The 21,451-nt window shown below is 42.7% G+C and overlaps 1 protein-coding gene across 8 annotated transcripts in view; it reads right to left on the bottom strand.

The window, feature by feature from the left end:
- GPAT3 (glycerol-3-phosphate acyltransferase 3) overlaps positions 1 to 18,570 on the bottom strand; it is a 58,729-nt gene extending 40,159 nt beyond the window's left edge. The window contains exons 1-3 of one of the 8 annotated variants that reach the window (XM_074346560.1): positions 18,391 to 18,570; positions 17,242 to 17,524; positions 9,364 to 9,430 (exon numbers count right to left, since the gene is read on the bottom strand). In XM_074346560.1, the coding sequence (XP_074202661.1) occupies positions 9,364 to 9,430; positions 17,242 to 17,382 (208 nt within the window). In that variant the 5' untranslated portion in view covers positions 17,383 to 17,524; positions 18,391 to 18,570. Of the gene's footprint in view, positions 1 to 9,363; positions 9,431 to 15,598; positions 15,644 to 17,241; positions 17,949 to 18,390 lie in introns of those variants that run through there. The other 7 variants (XM_074346556.1, XM_074346538.1, XM_074346546.1 and 4 more) reach the window with 7 other exon arrangements.
- Positions 18,571 to 21,451: the final 2,881 nt, after the last annotated feature.

Here is a 21,451-nt window from a genome sequence, read left to right as displayed (position 1 = left end):
TTGATGTCCCCCATCCAAAATTATCTCCTTTCATGCTACATTCATGAATTTTCTTCTTTAAATTAATTATGTTTATATGTTTGTGGAAATAAATATCAATAGTGCCTGATTCTCAACTGCCATGTGAATATCTGGATCTTGGTGTTAGCTCCTTAACTAGGCTCCAGATTGCTCACAGGCATAGTTCCACATATAACACAGGTACAAAGAAGACACACGTTAAGTACTTTTCATGGCCAAGACCAGGGTTAGTGATTCAAAGCAGCACATCACAGGAGGAAGGTATAGCTCAAATAATAGAGTGCATTCTTAGCGTGCACAAGGTCCTGGGTTCAATCCCCAGTACCTCCACTTAAAAAAAAAAAAAACTAATAATAAATAAATAAATAGATTTAATGACCTCTCCCCAATTAAAAAAAAAAGTTGAAAGCAAAACATCACTACATAGTGGAACATGCTGGTTCTGGTATGCACTGCAGCGTTGTTTTTCTATGCTTTGCCTTGATCTCCCCTGCCTGCTTATCTATAACTCTGCCTCTGGCCTTTTGAAGGAGCTGGGCTTTCTCTATCATATAACCAAGCCTGGCTTTCTATCCCACTCCGGAGCACCCTCCTTGAGTAGAGGATCTTGAATGTCATCCCTCCCTCTGACAGCACATTCATCAAAACCATCAAAATTACTAAATTCTATTCATGTTTCCCAGGTTGTTGAAAACCTAATTTAAGAGCATTCAATCAACTGTACTGCACTTTCAATTAGTCAAAGTCATCAGTGCAACCTCAAACAATACAACCAAATCTATGCCAACCCCAATTACTCAGCAGGCTCCCCTCCTTTCAGTTAGTGACCCTCCGATGAGCAGTGTGAGAGGCCCCGTCTGATCTCCAGATCAGGAGTGTGACAAGGTTTCAAGGGAAGGTCAACTCCAAATCGGCTGGTAATGAGAAGCTGTCCGCAGGTTTGTGTTAAGGAGGATTCTGAGGCCACATCTTGGTTCAATGACAAAGATTTCATCAATTACTGAGTCTGCCTGAGTCACGGGAGGGGAAACAGGAAGAATGGATTTGTCAGCCCTGTTACTTGGGATTAAGACAGAATCAAAAGCTTTACTGAAATAAAGCTTCTACTTTCCTGTTTTCTACATGGTTTATAAAACCTAAAATAGAATAATTTGCCCTATTTTAAAATTTAGAGTAATTTTCTGTTAGTGTCTCTCAGTTATCAAGATTGAAAGTACTAGGCTAGAAGTACTACAGATACACTTTTTGTCTCCTGAGAAAGGTGGATGAGAAAATCTACCTCCTTTTTCTTCTTTTTTTTTTTAACATCCTTTTTCATCATTGTATACTCCAGTAGTTCTCCAGAAACCTTCCAAAAAAATCAAAGCTGATTATAAAAGGGAAGATTTTTAATCCCAGATATAAATACTAATTATGGAATTAACCATCTGTTCAGACCTATTTTAAAGCATAAATGACGTGGATTATGGACATTGTAATCAGTTGTCAGTTAACATCGCAGAGAAACCAGCAGGCATTTAGAATAACAGGCAGTTTCATTTTAACAACTCACATTTTAACAACTTACATTTTAACATCTCATTCAATATACTGTTGACTCATATCTTGGCTGACAGTCCACATTAACTTTGTTAACTCAGATGTAAGTAATTTAATTAAACAAGAAATCCCATAACACAGAATTGTCCATAAAGCTTCATCATCAAATGAGCCATCGATTCAATTAAAATGTCAACCTTGTAATTTGGCATTTGTGTATGGTATCTTAGATTATAATACTAAATATTCTTAATAGATTTGTTTCTTTGAAATGTCCGTAGATGATTTGTGACTGAAATGTTACCAGTTTCCTAGAATGTGACAAAGCCAACACTCACCAGAGGAGTTTCCATTTGCGAAAGAGTAACCTCAACTTTCAGTGGGAGAATCAGAAGGCAATGGCTGGAGATGCTGGTGAGGAAGGCATGGTTTTGGGTAGTGAGTGGTGGCAAGGGATTCTGAGTAGGAAAAGAGAAATTGTGATTCCTTTTCAGGCTGCCTTTGACTAGCGATGTGACTTGAAGCAATTTACTTGACTTTTTTCACTTGGAGTTTCCTGATCAGTAAAATGGGGATTAATAAACTATTAGCCTCATATAAATAGTGTAAATAATTTTGCACAGGGGAGTCGGTGTCTAACAACAGTGGTAATTACTATTATCGATAGGTTCTTGTCTGTAAGGTAGAAACAAAATGGAGAAGTTTTGATGTTTTGACTGGAGTTTCCTCTGTGGGGAAGGGTGGCCAGAAGGGAGCCTGGTTTGGAGAACCCTTCTAAAATGACAAGCTGGATTTTGAATTCTGTGGGTACTAGGTGAGATGTCCGCTCCTCCACACAATAAAGAGAACGCTAAATAAACAGGGGACGTGTTCTTGAGTTGACTGTCTAATCATCTGATTCTATTACCTGTTCACCCTCAAAGAGTCCTTGAGTCTTAGTTCTCACCCAGCTTTTTCAAACCTCCATAATTCTGAGACACAGATACCCTCTTTTAAACTGCTGGGAGGTTTGGGATTACGGGAGCTAAATCACCAGCAAGATCTCCAACAGCTCGTTAGTGCTGAGGATAGAAAGATTAAAAACCTGCTTATATTAGTTACTTAAAAAAAAAAAAAAACTAGCTTCACAGAAAATACGAACAGGGCATAGGGCAAGTCATCTACTTTGTAACAGCTCTATGGGAAAAAAAGCAATCTGAAAAATAACGGTACATTTTACAAGCTAAAATATACCGGGAAAACTAGTTTCTTAGGATGGGAGCCTTCCTTTCTGTGTCTTCAGGCTTAAACTGTACTTTTTCCACCCCTCACTCACAATGCAGTTAAGACCCTTCATCTGCTCTGACGTTCTATCATCCTTCCTCTTTCCTGCCAGAACCACCCCATCCCGCTTACTCACTGCTGGCCAGAATTAAATCCTAAGTCATCTATGCTTTCAGAGGTGAGGGCACCAAGTCATATGCAATCTCTAATTCACTCTAAAGTAAAGCTCCCTCCAAAAGAGTCAGCATATTTCCCTCAGATTCCAAGGCGAAGTTTGGCGGAAGAGTCCCTTGTCCAGAAGGAACATGCCTCCTCTCTCACCATCCAGTGTTCTCTGCTAACCATGTTGTTCCCATTCCTTACCTCGCACTCCATCTTCCCCCAAACCAGAGCCACCAAAAACTGCAGAAATCAAGTCCTGCTCCTTCAAGGGGCTATTAGTTAGAAAAGCAAAATAAATTCTGCCAATGATAGTGGTACCAACAGAGTAATGCATTATTCACCGAGAGAGGTGGTTCCACAAGGAGTGGAAGGAGGGCTGGGGGAGGGGAGAGGAGGATTTTGCCCCCGGGGAACAGTTGGCGCCGTCTGGAGACACTGTGGCTGTCACATTAGGGGTGTGCTACTGTCATCTAGTGGGTAGAGGCCTGGGACACGGCGAAACATCTTACAGTGCAGAGGACTGTTCCCCATGAAGAACTATTCAGCCCAAAATGTCAGCAGTACTGAGGTTGTAAAAGCCAGCTCTAGGAGGCTGTATACTTCAGTCAACAAGACCTGTGTTCCACGGGTTTAAGTTAAAATTCCAGGCCCTGGTCTCGCTGATGGGAGATGTATTTTGGAGTGGGTAACCATCAGTCACACTCCTGTGGCTGGTGCCTCTTTTCTATTCATATAAAACTGGTTCCGTTCATCGGACTAAAGAAAGTCTCCAGCTGAATGATTATTGATATTTTATTTGGTTGGGGCTTTTTAATGTTTCTGTTTAAAATATAAGTTTAACCAAAAAATATGAGTTCAACAAAAGAAAAAAGATACCCATTGTCGTATCTGCTTCAGACTTTTTTTTAAAGAAAAAATTATAGATACAGTTAAAGCCCACCTCCCCACCTTTTTCCTCCCTCCTAGGAGCTAACCATTATCCTACCACATAGCATTTCCGCAAGTATTTTATACTTACCTACATATATCTACATAAATATATAGTATCTATTGAATGTACCAATTTTTTTTTTTTAATGGAGGTACTGGGGATTGAACCCAGGACCTCATACATGCTAAGCATGAGCTTTACCACTGAGCTATTTCCCTCCCGGTAAATTTTCTTTTTAATTGAAGATTGCTAATTTACAATGTTGTGTTAGTTTCTGGTGTACAGCACAGTGATTCAGTTATACATATACATATATGCATATTCTTTTTCATATTCTTTTTTATTATAGGTTATTATAAGATAGTGAAAGATTCTAAATTTTGAATGTTATTATACTATACAGTTCTTTGCTCTCAACATTGTTTGAGATTTGTCCATTTTGTTTTCTTCATGTAAATCTGTATAGTATAAATAAAGCATAATTTTCCTCCTGAGGAGTGACTGGGTTGTCGCCACGTTTCCACCACATGTCCACACTTGTAATGTGTCTCCTAATTCACACATGCTGAGCATTTGGGTGTGTTCAATATTTCAGAAGTGAAATCATGGAGTCAAAGGGCAGTGGGTCTTCAACTTTGCTACGAATTGCCAAAGTGCTCTCCGAAGTGTCACTGAACTAAGTCTTCATTGTATTGCACTTAGAAATGCAAATGCTAATTTTACAGTTTTCAAACAAACCAACAAAAAAGCAAACCTTTGCCTTCTACAGAGCTGTATTAAGATATGAGGATTAAAATATATGGTATGTTAGTGAATTTTTTTCAGAATCATAGGCTGTTAAGTATTAGTTACTTTTCCCATATTTTGTTCCAAGAAGAAAAATTGAAACTCCATATGTCTAATAAAGCAGTGCCAATAAATAAATAAACAACATATCTGTGGACTAGGACTGAATCTTGAGTCAAACAAATCAATTATCAAACCATTTTGAAACTATTAGGGAAATTTATATATGGATTGTGTATTAGACAATACTAAGAAATTATTAAGCTTGTTAAAGGGAGAACAGTATTGTGGGGGGTTTTTTCTTTTCTTTTTTTTAACACTTTTTATTGAGTTATAGTCATTTTACAATGTTGTGTCAAATTCCAGTGTAGAGCACAATTTTTCAGTTATACATGAACATATATAGTCATTGTCACATTTTTTTTTCGCTGAGAGCTTATTGTGGTTATTTTTTAAAGTCCTTTTTTTAAAAAATGTATGAAAAGGCATGACATCTTAAATCTGCACTGAATACTTCAGCGAAAACTGAGGGGTGACAGATGAATCAAGCGCGGCAAAATCTTGACAAAAGATGCCTGTATGGGTCTCATTATACTATTTTTCTACTTTTGTGTATGTTTGAAAATTGTCTTCATCATCATCACCATCAGGCACAAGACCTACCAACAGAGGTAGACTAATGTAAGCAAGTAGACGTTTCGCTGTGATAAAGAAAATCAACCTCTAATCCTTCCGTGTGCCGTAAGTGGGTTATTTTTCTCTCTACACCTAGCTAGAACAGGTCCTAGGATTTTATCAGCAAGATAACCCATTAAATGTAGTGTAGTCCATATCCTGAGGACAGCAGAGCTTACACCAGGACAATTAGCGCTAAATCAATTTAGCTGATTTAAACAGACTATCAAAAACAGCCTGCCCAAGACAAAATGAGCACAGAAAAATGACACTCCTCAAATTTCTGTTACAGCACATTGTCCCACATTTTCTGGGAAGTCAGGAGATCTGATTACTGCTGACGTAACAGATGTTGAACTGGTATCGACCCGGTTAATCGGTTCTCACAGAAAGAATTCCAGATGTAAAATTAGAGGGAAACACTGGGCAGCCTGAACTCTCGCTGAACAGGGACATCAGAAGCTTTGTCACAGCATTTTGTCCCTTGCGTGTGTCTGGGCGGAAGGCAGGCAGGGGCTGGGGGGCAAGAGATACAGGGCAGAGGAGAAACTCAGCCCAGAGGCTTAATTAACAATAGGCCATGTGACCCCAAATCCTCGTGCTTGGCGCCTGCTGGAACAGGGCAACCTGGAGGCCCAGAGGAGGTGGGTGCCTTTCCCACAGCCGACAGTGCTGAGTCAGTCCGGCAACACACTCCAGGGGACCTTGCCAGAAGGACGGAGCCATAGCTTTCATTTATTTGTATTGTTTGTGACTCACTCCCTAGACAAGAGCAAATGCAGACCTTTATTCCTGCCTGTCGACATTTAGTTGGTCATCATTCAGAAAGTCCTAGCATCATAATGCAATTACAGTGGAATTAATCCTGTGTCATGAAAATGACATAATTAATTACATTCATTTCAGTCGCAATCAAAATTACAAACTCATTCAAGTCTGACAGCGTAAGTCCTGGAAATCAGGTACCCAAAGAGTGAGGCTGGTTGGTGGCTCCTTAAAAGTCAAATGGTCCCTTGCACTACTTACAGCAGAGTAAAATAAAAGTTGTTAAAATCTCCATCCGACCACGAGGAGATAAACTTGTCCTATGGCTGGAGAGGTAAAAACACAGCTGATGCAAAAAAGCCAATACCCTTCTCTTTTCTTGTTTTACTTTCTAGCGCATCAGCAAAAATTAGGGTAGAGGGTAATTGTATTCTCCACTGAAGTTGAATGCCTGCCTATAACATAGTTACTTGAAGTGGGGAAGAAAATTTATCTTCATTATTGTATTAACAACGAAGAAAAGTCCTTGGAGGGGAGCAGTATAGCTCAGTGGTAGAGGCATACTTAGCATGCACGAGGTCTTGGGTTCAATCCCCAGTAACTCCATTAAAAAAATAAGTACAATAAAAAATAAAAAAAATAAAAATAGAATGTAGTAAAAAAAGAGAGAGAAAAGTCCTTAAACCTAGAAGCAGAAGATGCACTGATACAGCTTCTTAAAGAGCTCTTACTCATATCATATCTGAAGCTCAATAAGCCAAGACAGTGTCTTAACAGAAGACACAGTAGAGTACAGCCAAAGACAGCAGAGAAATATCTAAGTAGAAAGATAATCCTTCCCTAGGTCCAGCTTTCAGTCGGCTTACTCAATAAAAACACAGAAGAAACAGAATACATGAGGGGTTTAACTGGAGAGGGAGATTTGAAAAGTGTTTCCAAAAATGTGCTTCACCAAGTAAGAGTGGCAGATGGAATTTGTTGGTGCAGAAAATAAACATGAGTCTTGTCCTTGTTTAGCTCATCTCTCCCTCTTGGCTTCCCAAACCTATCATCAGCACTATATCATTCAAACACCTCGAAATCGCACCCCCATCCCTAGGGCCTGTGGCCTGCCAGTGACCCTTGCTTAAACTTTGACCAGCTCCACCCTGACTTGTGCTCTGGTTGGCTACAGTACAGAGACATGATGCTCTGAAGGGAGGAAATTACACCAGCCAACCAGCACACAGTGCTCGGTATGTTTCATCACCCTCCCTCTGTCTAGGACTGTGATCCTACCTCTCGGCTGACTCCAAACACCCACATGCACCAACAGGGAACACACCCTGCAACAGGGCGACCCACACAGGACGTAAGTCAGGATGGGAGTGGAGGTGCATACCACGCACAGTTGTGGGGTTAACAGAGATGAAAGCAGCACAAGGCAAAGACTAAATGAGATCTCACATCATCCTTTGCTTATGTAATGATTTTACCATTTATCACAGTGGCCTGTTGGATGACTCACCCCACAGGAACCACATCTTAATCACCTTTGGATCCCCAGTCAACCTCACAGGTAGTAAATGCTTAGTAGCTGCAATAGTCAATTCCCAATGTCAATGGCTAAAAAGGCGGCTAGCCACGCTGAATGAAACATGACAAATTTTGTAGGCATCAGCCTAACTCTTTACCATTGTGACATCTATTTTCTCCTCCTGTTCACTTCCACTCCCTCCTGGGGGGACCATGAAAAAGACAGACCAAAAATAGAAAAAGACAGATGCAAGCCAAAAAAAAAAAAAAAAAAAATCCAACAAGTGGTAATATTCACTTCCAGATAGGCTGAAAAACTAAAACAATGCTACAAACACCCTCTCCTGGTGATTTTTTTAATCCTCTAAAGCTACAAATTTGAAATACTTTGTGCCCTTTTAAATTCACGGCCCAAGACATACACCATCACCACCCCAATCTATAAGGCCCCATAGAATTTCACCCAAGATCAATGATGGCCCAAAGTCTCACCAAGTACGACAAAAAATCAGCAATAAACTCTGTTCTCTCCCTAAATCACAAGGACACATATTTAAAAAGTACCCAGAAAAATTAAATTATTAGATCTGCTATACCCAAGAGAAGGTATCTGGCAATAAAAAAGACGATCAAGAATAGCCAAAAATATCCAATATTGGTAAAAAAAATGTTGTCAGTGCTAATCCTTTGGTGTTTAAGTAGACACTATGATGTTAAACTAGTTGGTTCAATCATTTGAACGTAACAATCTAATTACACAGGTGCTTTCATTCAAATTCCTTATTTCCAAATTTCAGTATAGTATATAATTTCTACAACTCCTCTTAGACAAGCCTCCAGAAGATATGCTTCTTCTAGTGAAGTATATGACATTTTGACCATCTTTAACTCTAAATTAGATGGACACGAAGTTGTTCCCACATTATTTTTGAAGAACACACAAAGGCTTAATCTTTTAATTAAATCAAGGGTTTACTTCTTCCTAATTTCATGGCCATCACTTCCATAGAATTCTACCCCACTATGAACCTGGTGTCTTAAAAAATTCTTAAAATTCTTAACCCAAGTGAAAGGTTTATTGGGACAAAAGCAAAGCATACAAATAGAAGCAGGGACTGGTTAGCTCGGTTGATTTGTTAACACTTCTAGCAAAAATTAAGCCAGTCTCTTTTAACACAGGATTTTCCTGAGTCTTTGTCACTCTGCAGTATTACTCTCCAAAAAGAAGGTGTAGTATGTGGTGATTCCCACGCTTCTTTCACAAGGGAGTTTCTTTCTTTTTTTTTAATGAATTACCGATTAGTATTTAGCAAGAAAGAATATTTTGAGGAACACACTTTGAGAACCACAAGTTAGAATAAGGTGCTAACAAAACCTCAAAAATAGGTTTAACTTAACCCCAGGTACTCCAATTAGCCTTTTTTTTTTTCTTAAGACCAGTAACTACTGTGGGCAAACATCTTTAAACACACACCTTTAGAAATAGCCTGTAAGAACACATCCAAGAGCTAGTACGTATTACCCACCTTTACAGTAAAAACTCATTCAAAACTCGGACAGCTGCTATTTTGCATAAAGGACAGACTTATGAACAATCCAAGGCCCGTAAAATGCATTACTCTATGCATATTTCAAGTTCAAACTGGGTAGCTACAAATCTTCCCAATTTGGATACTTTAACCATCATAATAAAAAGGAAGACTCACCAACAGAAGCTGAGTGTTTAAGAACTGATTTCTTTGAGACTCCTTTTTCAATTCGTATCGTGGCCCACTGTTCAAAAACAAGAAGTATTAATGTAAACTGTGCCACAGACGGGATGTAAAATATGTAAACCATGCTTATACAGATGTGAAATTAATCATTAAGCCCTGGTGCTATTTGAATGGAAGAGAGACCCCACTGAATCTCTGATGTAATAGTATTCCAAGTCCCAGGTATACTTTTATATTAGTTACTGATAATGCCTAAATAAAACGAGGGAAAGATCATGTTTCCCCTATTTAAACCCCTCATACACACCTCATACCCCCAATAAACTGTTCCTTGAAAAGGTCGTGAAGCATGACCGGCAAGAATACAGACTATGGCATCAAGTCTGCGTGGGCTTAAAGTTACCTAATCCTTCTCAGCCTGTTTCCTCATCAGTAAAATGAGGATACTAGTTCCTGTCCCATGGGATTGCTATGAGGATTAAACGAGATTAAGACATGTAAAGACATAAACATAGAGCACAAAGAATATTATTTTCATAACAAAGTAGGCGTTCAAAGGTGAGACACACTCAAAGCTGCCTAACCGCCTGTATCAGAAACAAGCTTGCAGAAGGATCAGCGTGAAAGCTGGAAAGCCGGAAAGGAATCCATGAAGTCACTAACGAGACATCTGCCCACCAGGCCTCTGACCTATTAGGATGCATAGGGAAAATGTTATGCTTGTGAGGAACCACTGGTTTGAGAGAATTTAAAAGCAGGAAAGTGAACTCCCGTTTTGTTCTGAATAAATATAGGAGTGTAAAGAAATACACCAAGACATGATTCACTATTTTCTTCTTTACACTTCTTTTCTGCATTTCCAAAATTACCTACCATTAACATCATAATTCAAAACCTGCAAGTGAACTCTTTGGACAGTGCTCCAGAAAATCCCAACAGCGATTTTTCTAGTTTTGAATATTACTGAGATGATTACAATTGCACAAGCTAACAATGTCTAAATTGACTTGATCTGGGGAGGTGGGAGAAAAGCAAAACAAACGGGAAAAGGCATTGTAATCATTATACTTAAGGACTTTGGCACACTTGAAGGGACAAAAAGACAATTTATTAGATATGTCAAGGCAAAAACTTCAATTATTGCTGGGCTCAGGAGAGATTAAATAGAGAGGTAAAAAAAAAAGTGTCTTTTCAAGTGAGTAAGAAAATAAGTGATAGAGAATAAATAAACTAAAGCACGTACATGATCTGACTACGTCAGGACCCCTGCACAACATCCCACAGAGCAAAGAAGGAACATGCCACTGGCGCTTAGAGAGAACAGGCTATAAATAGAGGCCTAATCTCCCAGCTTCAAGTGGCAAGTCACAAATGATAATAAACGCAGTCTTAATCTGGTTGCGTCCTTTTCTCTTCCTTGTTGATCTGTGCAGAAATTCTCAAACTCAGGACTTAGATCTCTCATCTTTCTCAACAGAGATAAAAGTTGATTTCCATAGTTTTTCACTTTTAAAGCCTTGGTACCTACTATCATCTGAAAGTGGACCAAATATATGATTACAATAAAATTTGGTAAAAACTCACACCCTTATCCTGGAGCTCGCTTCTTTCATCGCAGACTTGTGGTTTTATATTTTGCATAGATGGTCATCACCTTGGGCAAGGGTGATTATTCCATGCTCCATATAATGGAAAACACTTCATGGCTTATGGGCTGAATGTGTGTCTCTCCCCCAGATTCATATGCTGAAGTCCTAACCCCAAAACCTCAGCATATGACTGAATTTTGGAAACTGAACCTTTAAAGAGGTAAGTTAAAATGAGGCCCCTAGGGTGAGACCCTAATCCAGTATGACTGGTGTCTTTATACGAAGAGGAAGAGAACCAGGGGCATGTACACAAAGAAAAGGCCATGTGAGGTCACAGCTAGAAGGCACCATCTACAAGCCAGGGAGACAGGCGTCAGAAGAAACCAAACCTGCTGACACCTTGATCTTGGGACTTCTGGCCTCCAGGACTGTGAGACAATAAATGTCTGTGGTTTAAGCCACCCAGTCTACGGGCCTTTGTTACGGCAGCCCCAGCAAATGAAGGCGAGGGCATTCCTCCAACAGCATCACATGCTCCAAAGAGCTCCCTGCTCCATCATCAGACCAGTTTCAGCACACAGACCCTCTCCTGAAATGCTGACTCCGAAGTCTGTCCTCCAAAACGCAGTTAACAGTGCTTAAGATGAGCAAGTCTGAAGGCTGGAGAAGTCATTTAATGTACCGGGGAATTTGTACTGGAAAACCATTTCCTTCCTTAGGCTGACTCTCCAGCAAAAGTGACCCAGCGCCCGCCCTCTGCAGCCAGACAGACAGATGTACACTGCTGCCACTTCCTTGCTTTAATCATCTCAGCCAAAATTTGAACCTCCTGGGACCTCAGTTTCATCATCTCTAAACAACACCAAGGGCTGCTGCAAAGATTAAAGGAGATAATTTATCCAGTGATCACCACAATCAGCCACAAAGTAGAAAAACAGCTTTCTCTTCCCTCCTCACACCCCACTAGGTAGGTACCAAAATGGTCAGTTTTTTCAGACCATCAGCACATCTCCCAATAAATTGCTATTTCTCTTTCACCAAGCCAGCTTCTCTAGATGGTCAGGTTAAGCCTAAACACAGAGAAAGAATATCTCTTTAGAGGTACACATCTACCTCAAGGTACCACTAAAGATGCAGCTCCGTCTGCAGGCTGACCCTGAAGTGGGACAACGGCTTCCAACAATCCCAGCTCCTACTCCCCATCTTGCTCCCCGACCAAAGAGAGTGGCATGTCACTCTCAATCAGGCTGTCACTCCACTGAATTTCAAAATCCTCCTGGAAGGAAGGAAGTAGCTCCACAATTCACCAAAAAGAAAAGGTTAAGTCTAATTTTTAAAGCTTAGGCCAAAAGCTTGCAAAAACATGACACTGTCACCTAGACAATTCAACTTTCAGTTTTCACACTGAAAAGACATTTAAGAATTGACCAAAGAGAGGGAAAGAAGGGAAGAAAAATGCTTAAAATTATGTAAAAATTCAAAAGATCGGGCTTACTCAAACAACAGCTGGCCATCATCTATAGCAAAATAAAAACTGTCTCTCGGCAGAGGCTGTCAACTTGGCAGAGTAAGAATTCAGGCTCTAGTCTCAAATAGAAATCCTGATTCTACCACTGACAGCTGTACGTCTCTGCCCAGACAGATTACCTCTCTGAACCTCCATTCCCCAATCTATCAACAGGAATCATCAGGGATCCTATCCCAGAGTTGCTGCGGAATTCAGTTTACTGAAAAGCATGTTGCTCTGGTAGCTTTTCTTTATTATTACTTTCTGTCATAAATAGTCATGGCCTTCTAGCACATTGATTATATTTCCAACCCCAGGGGTAATACCTGAGTATGATAATAACAGAGGTGCTCACCATCTGAGCATTATTAGCATGCCTTTTTAAAAAGACGGAAGACTAAATGGTGGATGGAGAACAGGGTAAGAGAAAGACTAGTAATGAAAAAAGGCAGTAGTCTGCTCTGAGCACGTGTGCGAACCCATCAAAGATCTGAAGGTAGGTTAAATCTTAGCCACATAGGAGTGAAAAAAAACCCAAAAACACAACCAAAGAGTATTCCAATTTAAACTCCACTAAGATCTAAGCACCTACTATGTGTCAAGTGCTTTCATTTCCCTCTTCTCACTTAATCTCCACAATAACTGTACAAGGCATATTCTTATATCCACATGGAGAAACTGAGGTGGAAATGTTAAGTGACCTGCTCAAGGTTATAAAGCCAGAAATCTGGAAGAAGTTGTTATGTTTATTCTTTAAAAGTTGAAGGGAAAATTAGTCCATTACCATTTATCACCCACTTATTGCTTCTGTTACCTGGTTGGACTAGATAATGTGCGTACCATTCCCCCGCCTTCTTCTCCATCAATCCGACATTCTCTTCCTATTCTTTATTTTCCTCTACTCATGAGCCTCAGGCCAATGAATTGCAATCCTTCACCACCCTCATCCGCATCATTAACTTCGCAATTAATTTTCACCGGTTGAGCAGAACATATTTCAACCTTTAATCCACATTTCTATTTGATAAACATAAAAAATTCACAAATGCTCTCCCAGCGATTCAGATATATACACCTCACCATCCAGAGACTACCCTCTAAACATCCCCACAGCCAAAAGTTTTACTTTTCATAGTTTGTATTCCTAAAAAAATTTTCCCTAATATAAAGTTGTAATACTGACATATATACTCCTTAGAAATCATTACATACCCCTTGAAAATTAATGGTTTAGAGAATCACAGCACTTACTCTAAGCTAAGAATTCAAGCCTTGTCCTCAAGTAGCTTGCCATATCAGGGACTTATGAACACATCTGGAGATACTCAGCAATGCAGAAGGCAGCATTCAGTAGGTGCTCAATAAATAATTATTACCTGAACTGGTAAGGGTCCAAAGAAGAGTACATAGCTGGGTGAGTTACTTGACAATTAGCAATCACCACAGTCAGCTATTCAGAAAGTACCCCACACACATTTCAACTTCCAGAATTTGAGTTTATTGGTCACGAAATCGCCAAGAAAACTTATCAAAATAAACACATAACGTACAAAACTAAGTGACCTTTTAAAATGGTACATAAATTACAACCAAGGAAACCTGAGAAGTATCCAAATCCAATCAAAGAATCCAAAGAATATTCTTGGGACGGGAATGCAAAAGAAACAAATCAGCTGAGAACATCTTAAGGAAAAATGAGTAGCAGAAGGGCTGAGCCTTGAATAGAATTTACAAGAAGCAGGGTATTTGCCCAGATCAAAAGATGTTCTAATATTAAACAACCAACACATTTTTTTTTTTAAATGGAGATACTGGGTTTTGAACCCGGGACCTCCTGCATGCTAAGCATGTACTCTATCACTAGCTATACCCACACTCCAATCAGCACAATTTTTATGGGATTTATCCCCATGGTTGGAAAAGCAATCCCTTGTACTAACTCCTGCCAGAGAGAAGTGTCTTTGAAACATCTAAGGCTGTTCTAGTTGGAGGATGAGAAGCCCTGGGTGGCCATCTCCTCTTCTTGCGCCTAAAGCAGATATGGCTCCTGGGATCACAAGCCCAGCTGATTCCAAACACAGGAGCTGCAGGCAGCTACCACCAAGTCAGAGCTGGCTCACAAAGTGAATCCCCATTCTAATCCCATATATGCCAAGCATTCCTCTGACCTAGTAACTTTAGTCTTAGCAAAGAAGATGGTTCCTTAGGCTGCCATCTACCTGGTTTCCAAGTTAGGCGGCATATCTCCCACTACAATTAGGAAACTTGGCATTCTTGACAGTTTGATTAACAAGGAGGGCATGTCTCAAAGTCTCTTCCAACCTAGATGGGCAAAAAATCAGGTCAATCTTGGACTGGAGTTATCCCTTCAATATATAGTTATTTGCCAGGCTAAGAGCAACTATCAGGCCTCTCTCCTTGACATCTCTTTAGCTGTACCCAGTGTGCCCTGACTTACTCAAGCAAGGATACAGGACTCAGCACCTGGAGGACAGAGTGTGCGATTTACTTCCAGCTATTCTCACCTGGGATACAAATTCCAAAAGACATTGCTGTATGGGGGGGGGGGGGCGAGGTGTACAGCTTAAGTGGTAGAGTGCATGCTTAGCATGCACAAGGTCCTGGGTTTGATTCCCAGTACCTCCTCTAAAATAAATAAATAAACGTGATTACTTCCCCCTCCAAAAAAAAAAAAAAACCAACAAAAAACATAAGACATTGCTGTATGGGAGAACAGTTCAGTCATTCCAGAATTCTGAGAAAGAGTGAACACCAGCTGAAGAGAATCATCTGCTCCAGGAAGAGTGTTCTGAAGACGATCTAACGATCTAAACAGTAAGAGGCAGCTAAGCAGTGTGACCAAGTTCAGAGTGTTACGTCCATAAGAAAGGTGTAAAGCTGTGAGGTATCTCACAAGCAGAAACAACAGGGCTTTTAAAATGAGAGCTGAGAGCGAAGAATCAAATATAACTTCAAAGACTAGACAGAAAAACAGACACAAAGAGAAAGCACAGCAAAGATATGGGGTGAAACAGGCAGTGAGCTGGTAGAGGAGGTTTGCAGGAGACTAGCTGGTGGGAGGTCAGCAGGGAATCTCCAGGTAGGAGATAAACAGATGAGAGATGCATACCTGGGAGCCACCCTTCCAGCTGAGGGAGGAGAGCAAATCAAGCCAAACCCTGGGGCAGACCGAGAATAAGGGCACAGAAAGGAAAACCCGTATTAGAAGGTCCTGTGGTTGTGAAGGAAAAGCCCAGCTGGGCTAACGAGCTAAGTGTCGATTTACTGATCTAAGTTCTGCTGGGCTAACTCATAAATCTGAAGTTTAGTGTCAGTTTACTGGGCTAACAAGATAAGTCGTAAATCCAAGCTCAACAAGTGTCAGTAACGTGATCTGTTCCAAATTGATAAGCTCCAGTGTACTGATTCCTTGTTTTCTGTTGTTTGAACCTTATTGGCTAATAGCCCCATACTTGTAATTAACCCTATAAAACCTCATGTGCACGTCTTGGAGGTGCTCAGAGCTTCGGAGCAAAATACCCTCTGAGCACGCCAGCATAATAAATCTGAGTACTCCAACCCTCCGAGTGGTGCTTGTTTCTTGGCTGGCCTGTCATTTCCGTAACATGGTAACTAGAGAAACAAAAAGGCCAGAATCCAAGTAATAATATTATCCTTTTAATACCAGCAAACGCATGCATAGCACCTAACACGTACAGGTACCATTCTAAGATACTTCACATATTTTAATTCACTTAAACTGCCCTTTGGAAATAATGTTATTGTTCCTCCTGTTTTATAGATGAGAAAAATGAAACACAAGAAGTAGGCGACTTCCCTAAAGTCATATATTGAGAAGCAGAGTTGGGATTTTGGTCCCAAATCAAAGTAAATCCATACCCAGAGTCTACTATTAACCACCAGCTAGAGGCCCTCTCTCCAGTTAAGGCTCCTGTCTCCACCACGTAACTCAAGCAAATCACGGAGCTTCTGAGTTTGTTTCCTTACTTGTAAAGGGGGATAACACTTGTTCTCCCTAGCTTCCAAGGCTTCGGGGAGCATCTGATGAGAGAGAGAGTCAAGAGGGAAACCTCTAGGATTTAATAAAGTCCTGTATTAAGCGTAAACTGAAGTTGTCCCCCAGGCCCACTTCCATCTTACACCTTTCTTTGCAAAATGTGAAAACGAGTGTAGGGAGAGCAGAGGTCAAAGATTATAGACTTTCAATGACATTTCAAGTGCCATTGGTTAGATAAAATTCCCATGACTGTTAAAGTATAATCAGGTTTCTTTCTACCACCCAGCAATTGGTTTCTTATCTTGAGCATAAACTGGAACAATGCCTTTCTGGACAAGATGCCTTAGTCCACCAAAGGACCTCTGAAACGGGGGCTATAAAAACTAAGGAGAGTGAGGAGACAGCAGTCCTGTATAATGGATTTAAAGAAAGCTGGTGATAGAAAAAGCAGTAGCACTGTTACTCTAATCAGTAAAAATCAGAGTAAGAATGACAGTAGGGATGGGGGTAGCTCTGCCCTCAACCAGAGGAACAACAGGGTGGTCCTAATGGTCTCAGTCCGGATCCTTCCAGCTCTGCGTGCGGAAGAAGCCGGAATACAGCGGCGGTTAAAACGCACACCCCTCCGGACCATTGACCTCCCTAACTGGTCTCCTGGCGTCTACTTGGCTCTCAGCGCTACCCTTGGCTCCCCCACCCCGGATTCTCCCTAAAACCCTCCGAGGAGGGGGCGCCGCATCCCTCCATGCACTCACCTCTAAAGTTTTCACTAGGATCTTCATGTAGATCTGGGAGATGCCCAGCGACACCCCAAAGGCCGAAGGCAGGAGTATGAAGCCAAGCACCAGAGTCATCCAGGTGTAAAGGATCTTCCCGGCCAGCTCTGAGCCATCCATGGCTCGGGGCACCCAGAAGGGGTCTGCGGAGGCTGTCCGACCGTGACGGCTGTCCCTGTCCCCAGGTAGTCGGGAGGCAGCTCCGGGAGCAGAGGAGCGGAGCACGGACCCAGAGAGCGCCGCCGCCTCCCGACACTCACCTCTGCAGGGAAAAGAAGAGAAGGAAAAAACTTTCAGAAGGACAGCAGTTTCCTTCCTTCCTCCCTCTTTGGGCTCCTCCTCGTCGCGGATAGTTAACTCTTTCTCCGCTGGAGGTCCAGGCCCCGGCTGAAGCCGCCGCGGCGTGCGCAGACCTGGCAGCGCCGGCCTGACGACGCGGGCTGGGGATGAGCGTAGGGACACCGCGGCGTGGGCGGGGAGCACGAGCGCGGCGGCGAATGCGCCCCACCCTCTGCCTGATTTCCGCTGGGTGGCGGTTTCCACGACGCGGCGGTGACTCAAAGAGGCCCTCCCGGAGCGAGGATCCCTGCGGCGAAGCACGCCGCACCGCCGTACCGCCGCACACCCGCCGCCGGCGAAACAGGCGCCTGGCCAAGGACTGCGCCGCTAGAGGGCCGCGCTTGGAAGCCCCGCGCTCTATTTCTGCGCCCTGCCCTCGCCCCACCTCCTCCGCCACCCAACAGGGAGCTCCTATTTGCGGGATCTGCACCGAAGGCGCCGCAGCCTCCAGGGCGGCCTCCCTCCTTCCCCGCCGCCCGCCTCCCCCAACACCCTTAGCAGAGGTCCTTTTGGGGGAGCAAGAGTTTTCATCTGCAAAATGTTAGCATTTTCTCACCACCACCCCCCATTAACTATTGACGTTTGAGAAGGTCCCCTTTGGGTATAAAACGACCTCTCGGAAGGGCTTTCAAAGAAAGGGAAATGCCCAGGGCTCTGCTGAGCTGCGGTGTCCGCCGCTTCCAGGTCTCCCACACCTCCGTCCCCCGACTCCTTCCCCTCCTTCTACGGAGCTGCGGGCGAGATCTTGCTTATCCGGAGTGGAAAGCTCACTCTCCGCGAGTCGCCTACCTCACTCAGCCGCCGTGTCCCTGGCCCAGAAATTCTTCCGCTGAGGGTCGTTCTCTTCCTGGGACAAGATTCCAACCGCAGCTCCCCCTCCCATTCACCCAATACTCTGCTCACTGAAGCCACAGAAAAACGGCAGGCCCGCGCAAGGCTTCCCCAAGCGGACGCGCGCCTCCAGGGTGTTCAGTCCCCTGGACCGCTGCATGGCTAGCAAAATCTTGTACGGGTATTGACTTCACTGCAGTTCATGCCTCTTAGAAACCTGATCTGTTTTTAAGATGAAGCATAATGTTGATGTTTTGTGCTAAATATGTTTATTTCCAGCATTCCAGAAGTGATGTTGAGACCGGAGTAGATAAGAAAATCAGGCTCCGCAGTGTTTCCAGATTCCGCAGGGCTTCAGGTGTTATTTCCAGCTGACAAAACTGGAAGGGCAAGAAAATGGAACTAAAAGAATATTGGTAACAAATCCTGCAAAGTAGGCTGCCCCTGGCCAGGGTGTGGAAAAAATGGGAAGCGGAAGGGAGGAGAAGACCCCCTGCAAAGAATGTTTGTTCTCTGCACCGCCTGCCAGGCAGGTATCACAACCCCCTCCCTCACTAAGAAGGGAAACAAAACCTATTACTTGGTCCTGAAAACCAAGTTCTGGATGAAGTTTCAGGTGCTCAGCTTCTCAAAATTAAACCTCTGGTCTGCCATTTTATGAAAACAGTGAAAACACAGATGCCAAAATCCTCCCAAAGCCCTTGTTACAAATAAACATATTTAGCACAAAACATCAAGGATTATATTTGAGACAGGAAGGGGGCAGGGCACAGCCATTCAAGGAATGATACAGCAATTAACATCAAAATGGTAGAAGATTCAACCCCCAGTAGGCCCTGAGGCTCGAGATGGTGGGAGATTTGACTTCTAGCAGATGTTGAGCTTCATTATAGGCCCAATGTAATATATTAAAATAGTAAATAACATGCCCACAGGCACCATGGCAGTCCCAAGGCTAGCTACAAAAGGTCAAAGAGTGGGAAATGGCCAACTTCCTGGGAATCCCAGCCTCTTCCCCAGGCTAGTTAGACTGGTCCTTCCACTTATTAGTATATGAAGCCACCAAGCCCATAAAAACTGGCAACACAGTGCCTCTTGGCCACCCACCTTCTCTCTCTCTCCCTCTTCAGAGATGGCACTGCACACCGTTTATGGAGTGTGTACCTACTTTTAATCTGAGCACCCAACCCCTACACCTCTTGGCCTTTCTCTTGCCTTTCAATGTATCTCTCTGAATAAATCTACCTTTACTTCACTGTGGCTCACTCTTCAATTCTTTCCTGAGCGAAGCCAAGGGCCCACACTTGGCGAGGCACGTCCCAGGGGCTCAACCGAAGCCTGGGACACGGCCTTCCTCACGCCCCACATCCATTTTTCCTGCATCATATTGACTCACTTAACACTACACATTCAGCCAGAACCTACCCTCCTTTTATTTCCTCAAAGGAGGATGACTAAGGAATGCTGAATGTTTATACCACAGTTTACCCAACAAGTCCCAGTGCAGGCAACTTCGTTTAAAGGTGGCCTTTCTCTACCCATTCAGATGGAGCAGCTAAGTGACCACAATCTTCAATGATTTCTCTCGCTCATGACCAAATTCCACGAACTGGTTTTGCTTCTTTGGTTAGATGATGATGATGATGATGGAAGAATTACTGACCCACAACAAAATAGTGTAATGGTAATAACATGGAATTTGAAGTCTTTGACTGACTCCAACACAGACACTTATTATAAGTTTGAACAATTCATTTAGTCTTCTTTGCTCAGTTTTCTCATCAGTAAAATGGACTCTTTTTAGGGTCAGATGTGATGATGAGTTTTGTGGGGCCAACTGACATCCTTCAAGGTCCACTGACCCCTATTCCTGGGCTCTCAGATGTCTGCCTGCAATCCCTCAACAAATGGAGTACATTCTTTACTGGGTGTGTTTGCTCTGACAAATGAATAGCCCTAGATAATGTCTAGACACAATAGCTCAGCCTGGCTTGTTACAGCTCACCTTATCAGAGTCATAAAACCCACAGCCCTTCACTGACCCTAAACTTCTTACCTCACCTACAACCAATCAGGGACTTGTGCACAAGCCAATCAGGCACCTTGTGACCCTACCTTATAAAAGATTCCAACAGCTGCCCTCAGGGCTCACACAGGCACCTCTTTTCTGTGTGGCCTGCCATTGTTTATTGGCAGTGTAACTATTAAACTTTTCCTTGTTCTTAAACTTTCCTTGGCCTCTGGTAAGTTCTTTTACCAACCCGCATCTCTGACCACCACGCTATGTCCCACAACAAGTTTGAAATTGCTTTGGTAATGACAAAGCTCCGTGCATAGATGGAAGGCAGCTTGGTGCAAATAGAAAAGCTCTCCATCTTTCACCTGAAACACGGGAGCACAGACAGGCTCCGCTTTGCAGGAGAGGGAGGAGGAGAAACGGTGGGCAGCCCCAGTGCTCCCTTTCATTCAGGGCACCGCTCCCCTCTCCTCACGTACCTGGAGGCCCTTTCAATTCAAACAGTAGGAAGGATCCTCCCTCTCTTCCTGCACTCAGGACTCCCTTCATTTACTGTATTAGTTTCCTAGGGCTGCCAGGACAAATCACCACACACAGTGACTTAACACCACACCAATTCATCCTTTCACAGTTCTAGAGGCCAGAAGTCTGAAATCAAGGCATCAGCAGGGCCAATCTCCCTCCAAAGACTCTAGGCGTGAATCTGTCCTTGCTTCTTCCAGCTTCTGGTAGCTTCCAGCATCCTTGGCTTGTGGCAGCCTCATTCACGGCCTCAGTTTTCACGTGGCCTTCTTCCCTTCTCTTCTTTTATAAGACACTTACCCTCCTGGATTTAGGGCCCACTCCGATTCAGGATCATCTCAACTTGAGATTCTTCACTTAATTATACTTAATCTACAAAGAATGTTTTTTCCAAATTAGGCCCCATTCACAGGTTAGGATTTGGGCATATCTTTGGGGAGGCTACAGTTCAACCCACAGCTCTTACCGTATCTGTGAACT

This window comes from Camelus bactrianus, chromosome 2 (assembly GCF_048773025.1).
Source record: "Camelus bactrianus isolate YW-2024 breed Bactrian camel chromosome 2, ASM4877302v1, whole genome shotgun sequence".
Lineage (NCBI taxonomy): Eukaryota > Metazoa > Chordata > Mammalia > Artiodactyla > Camelidae > Camelus > Camelus bactrianus.
This window is presented reverse-complemented; position numbering and strand designations above follow the sequence as displayed.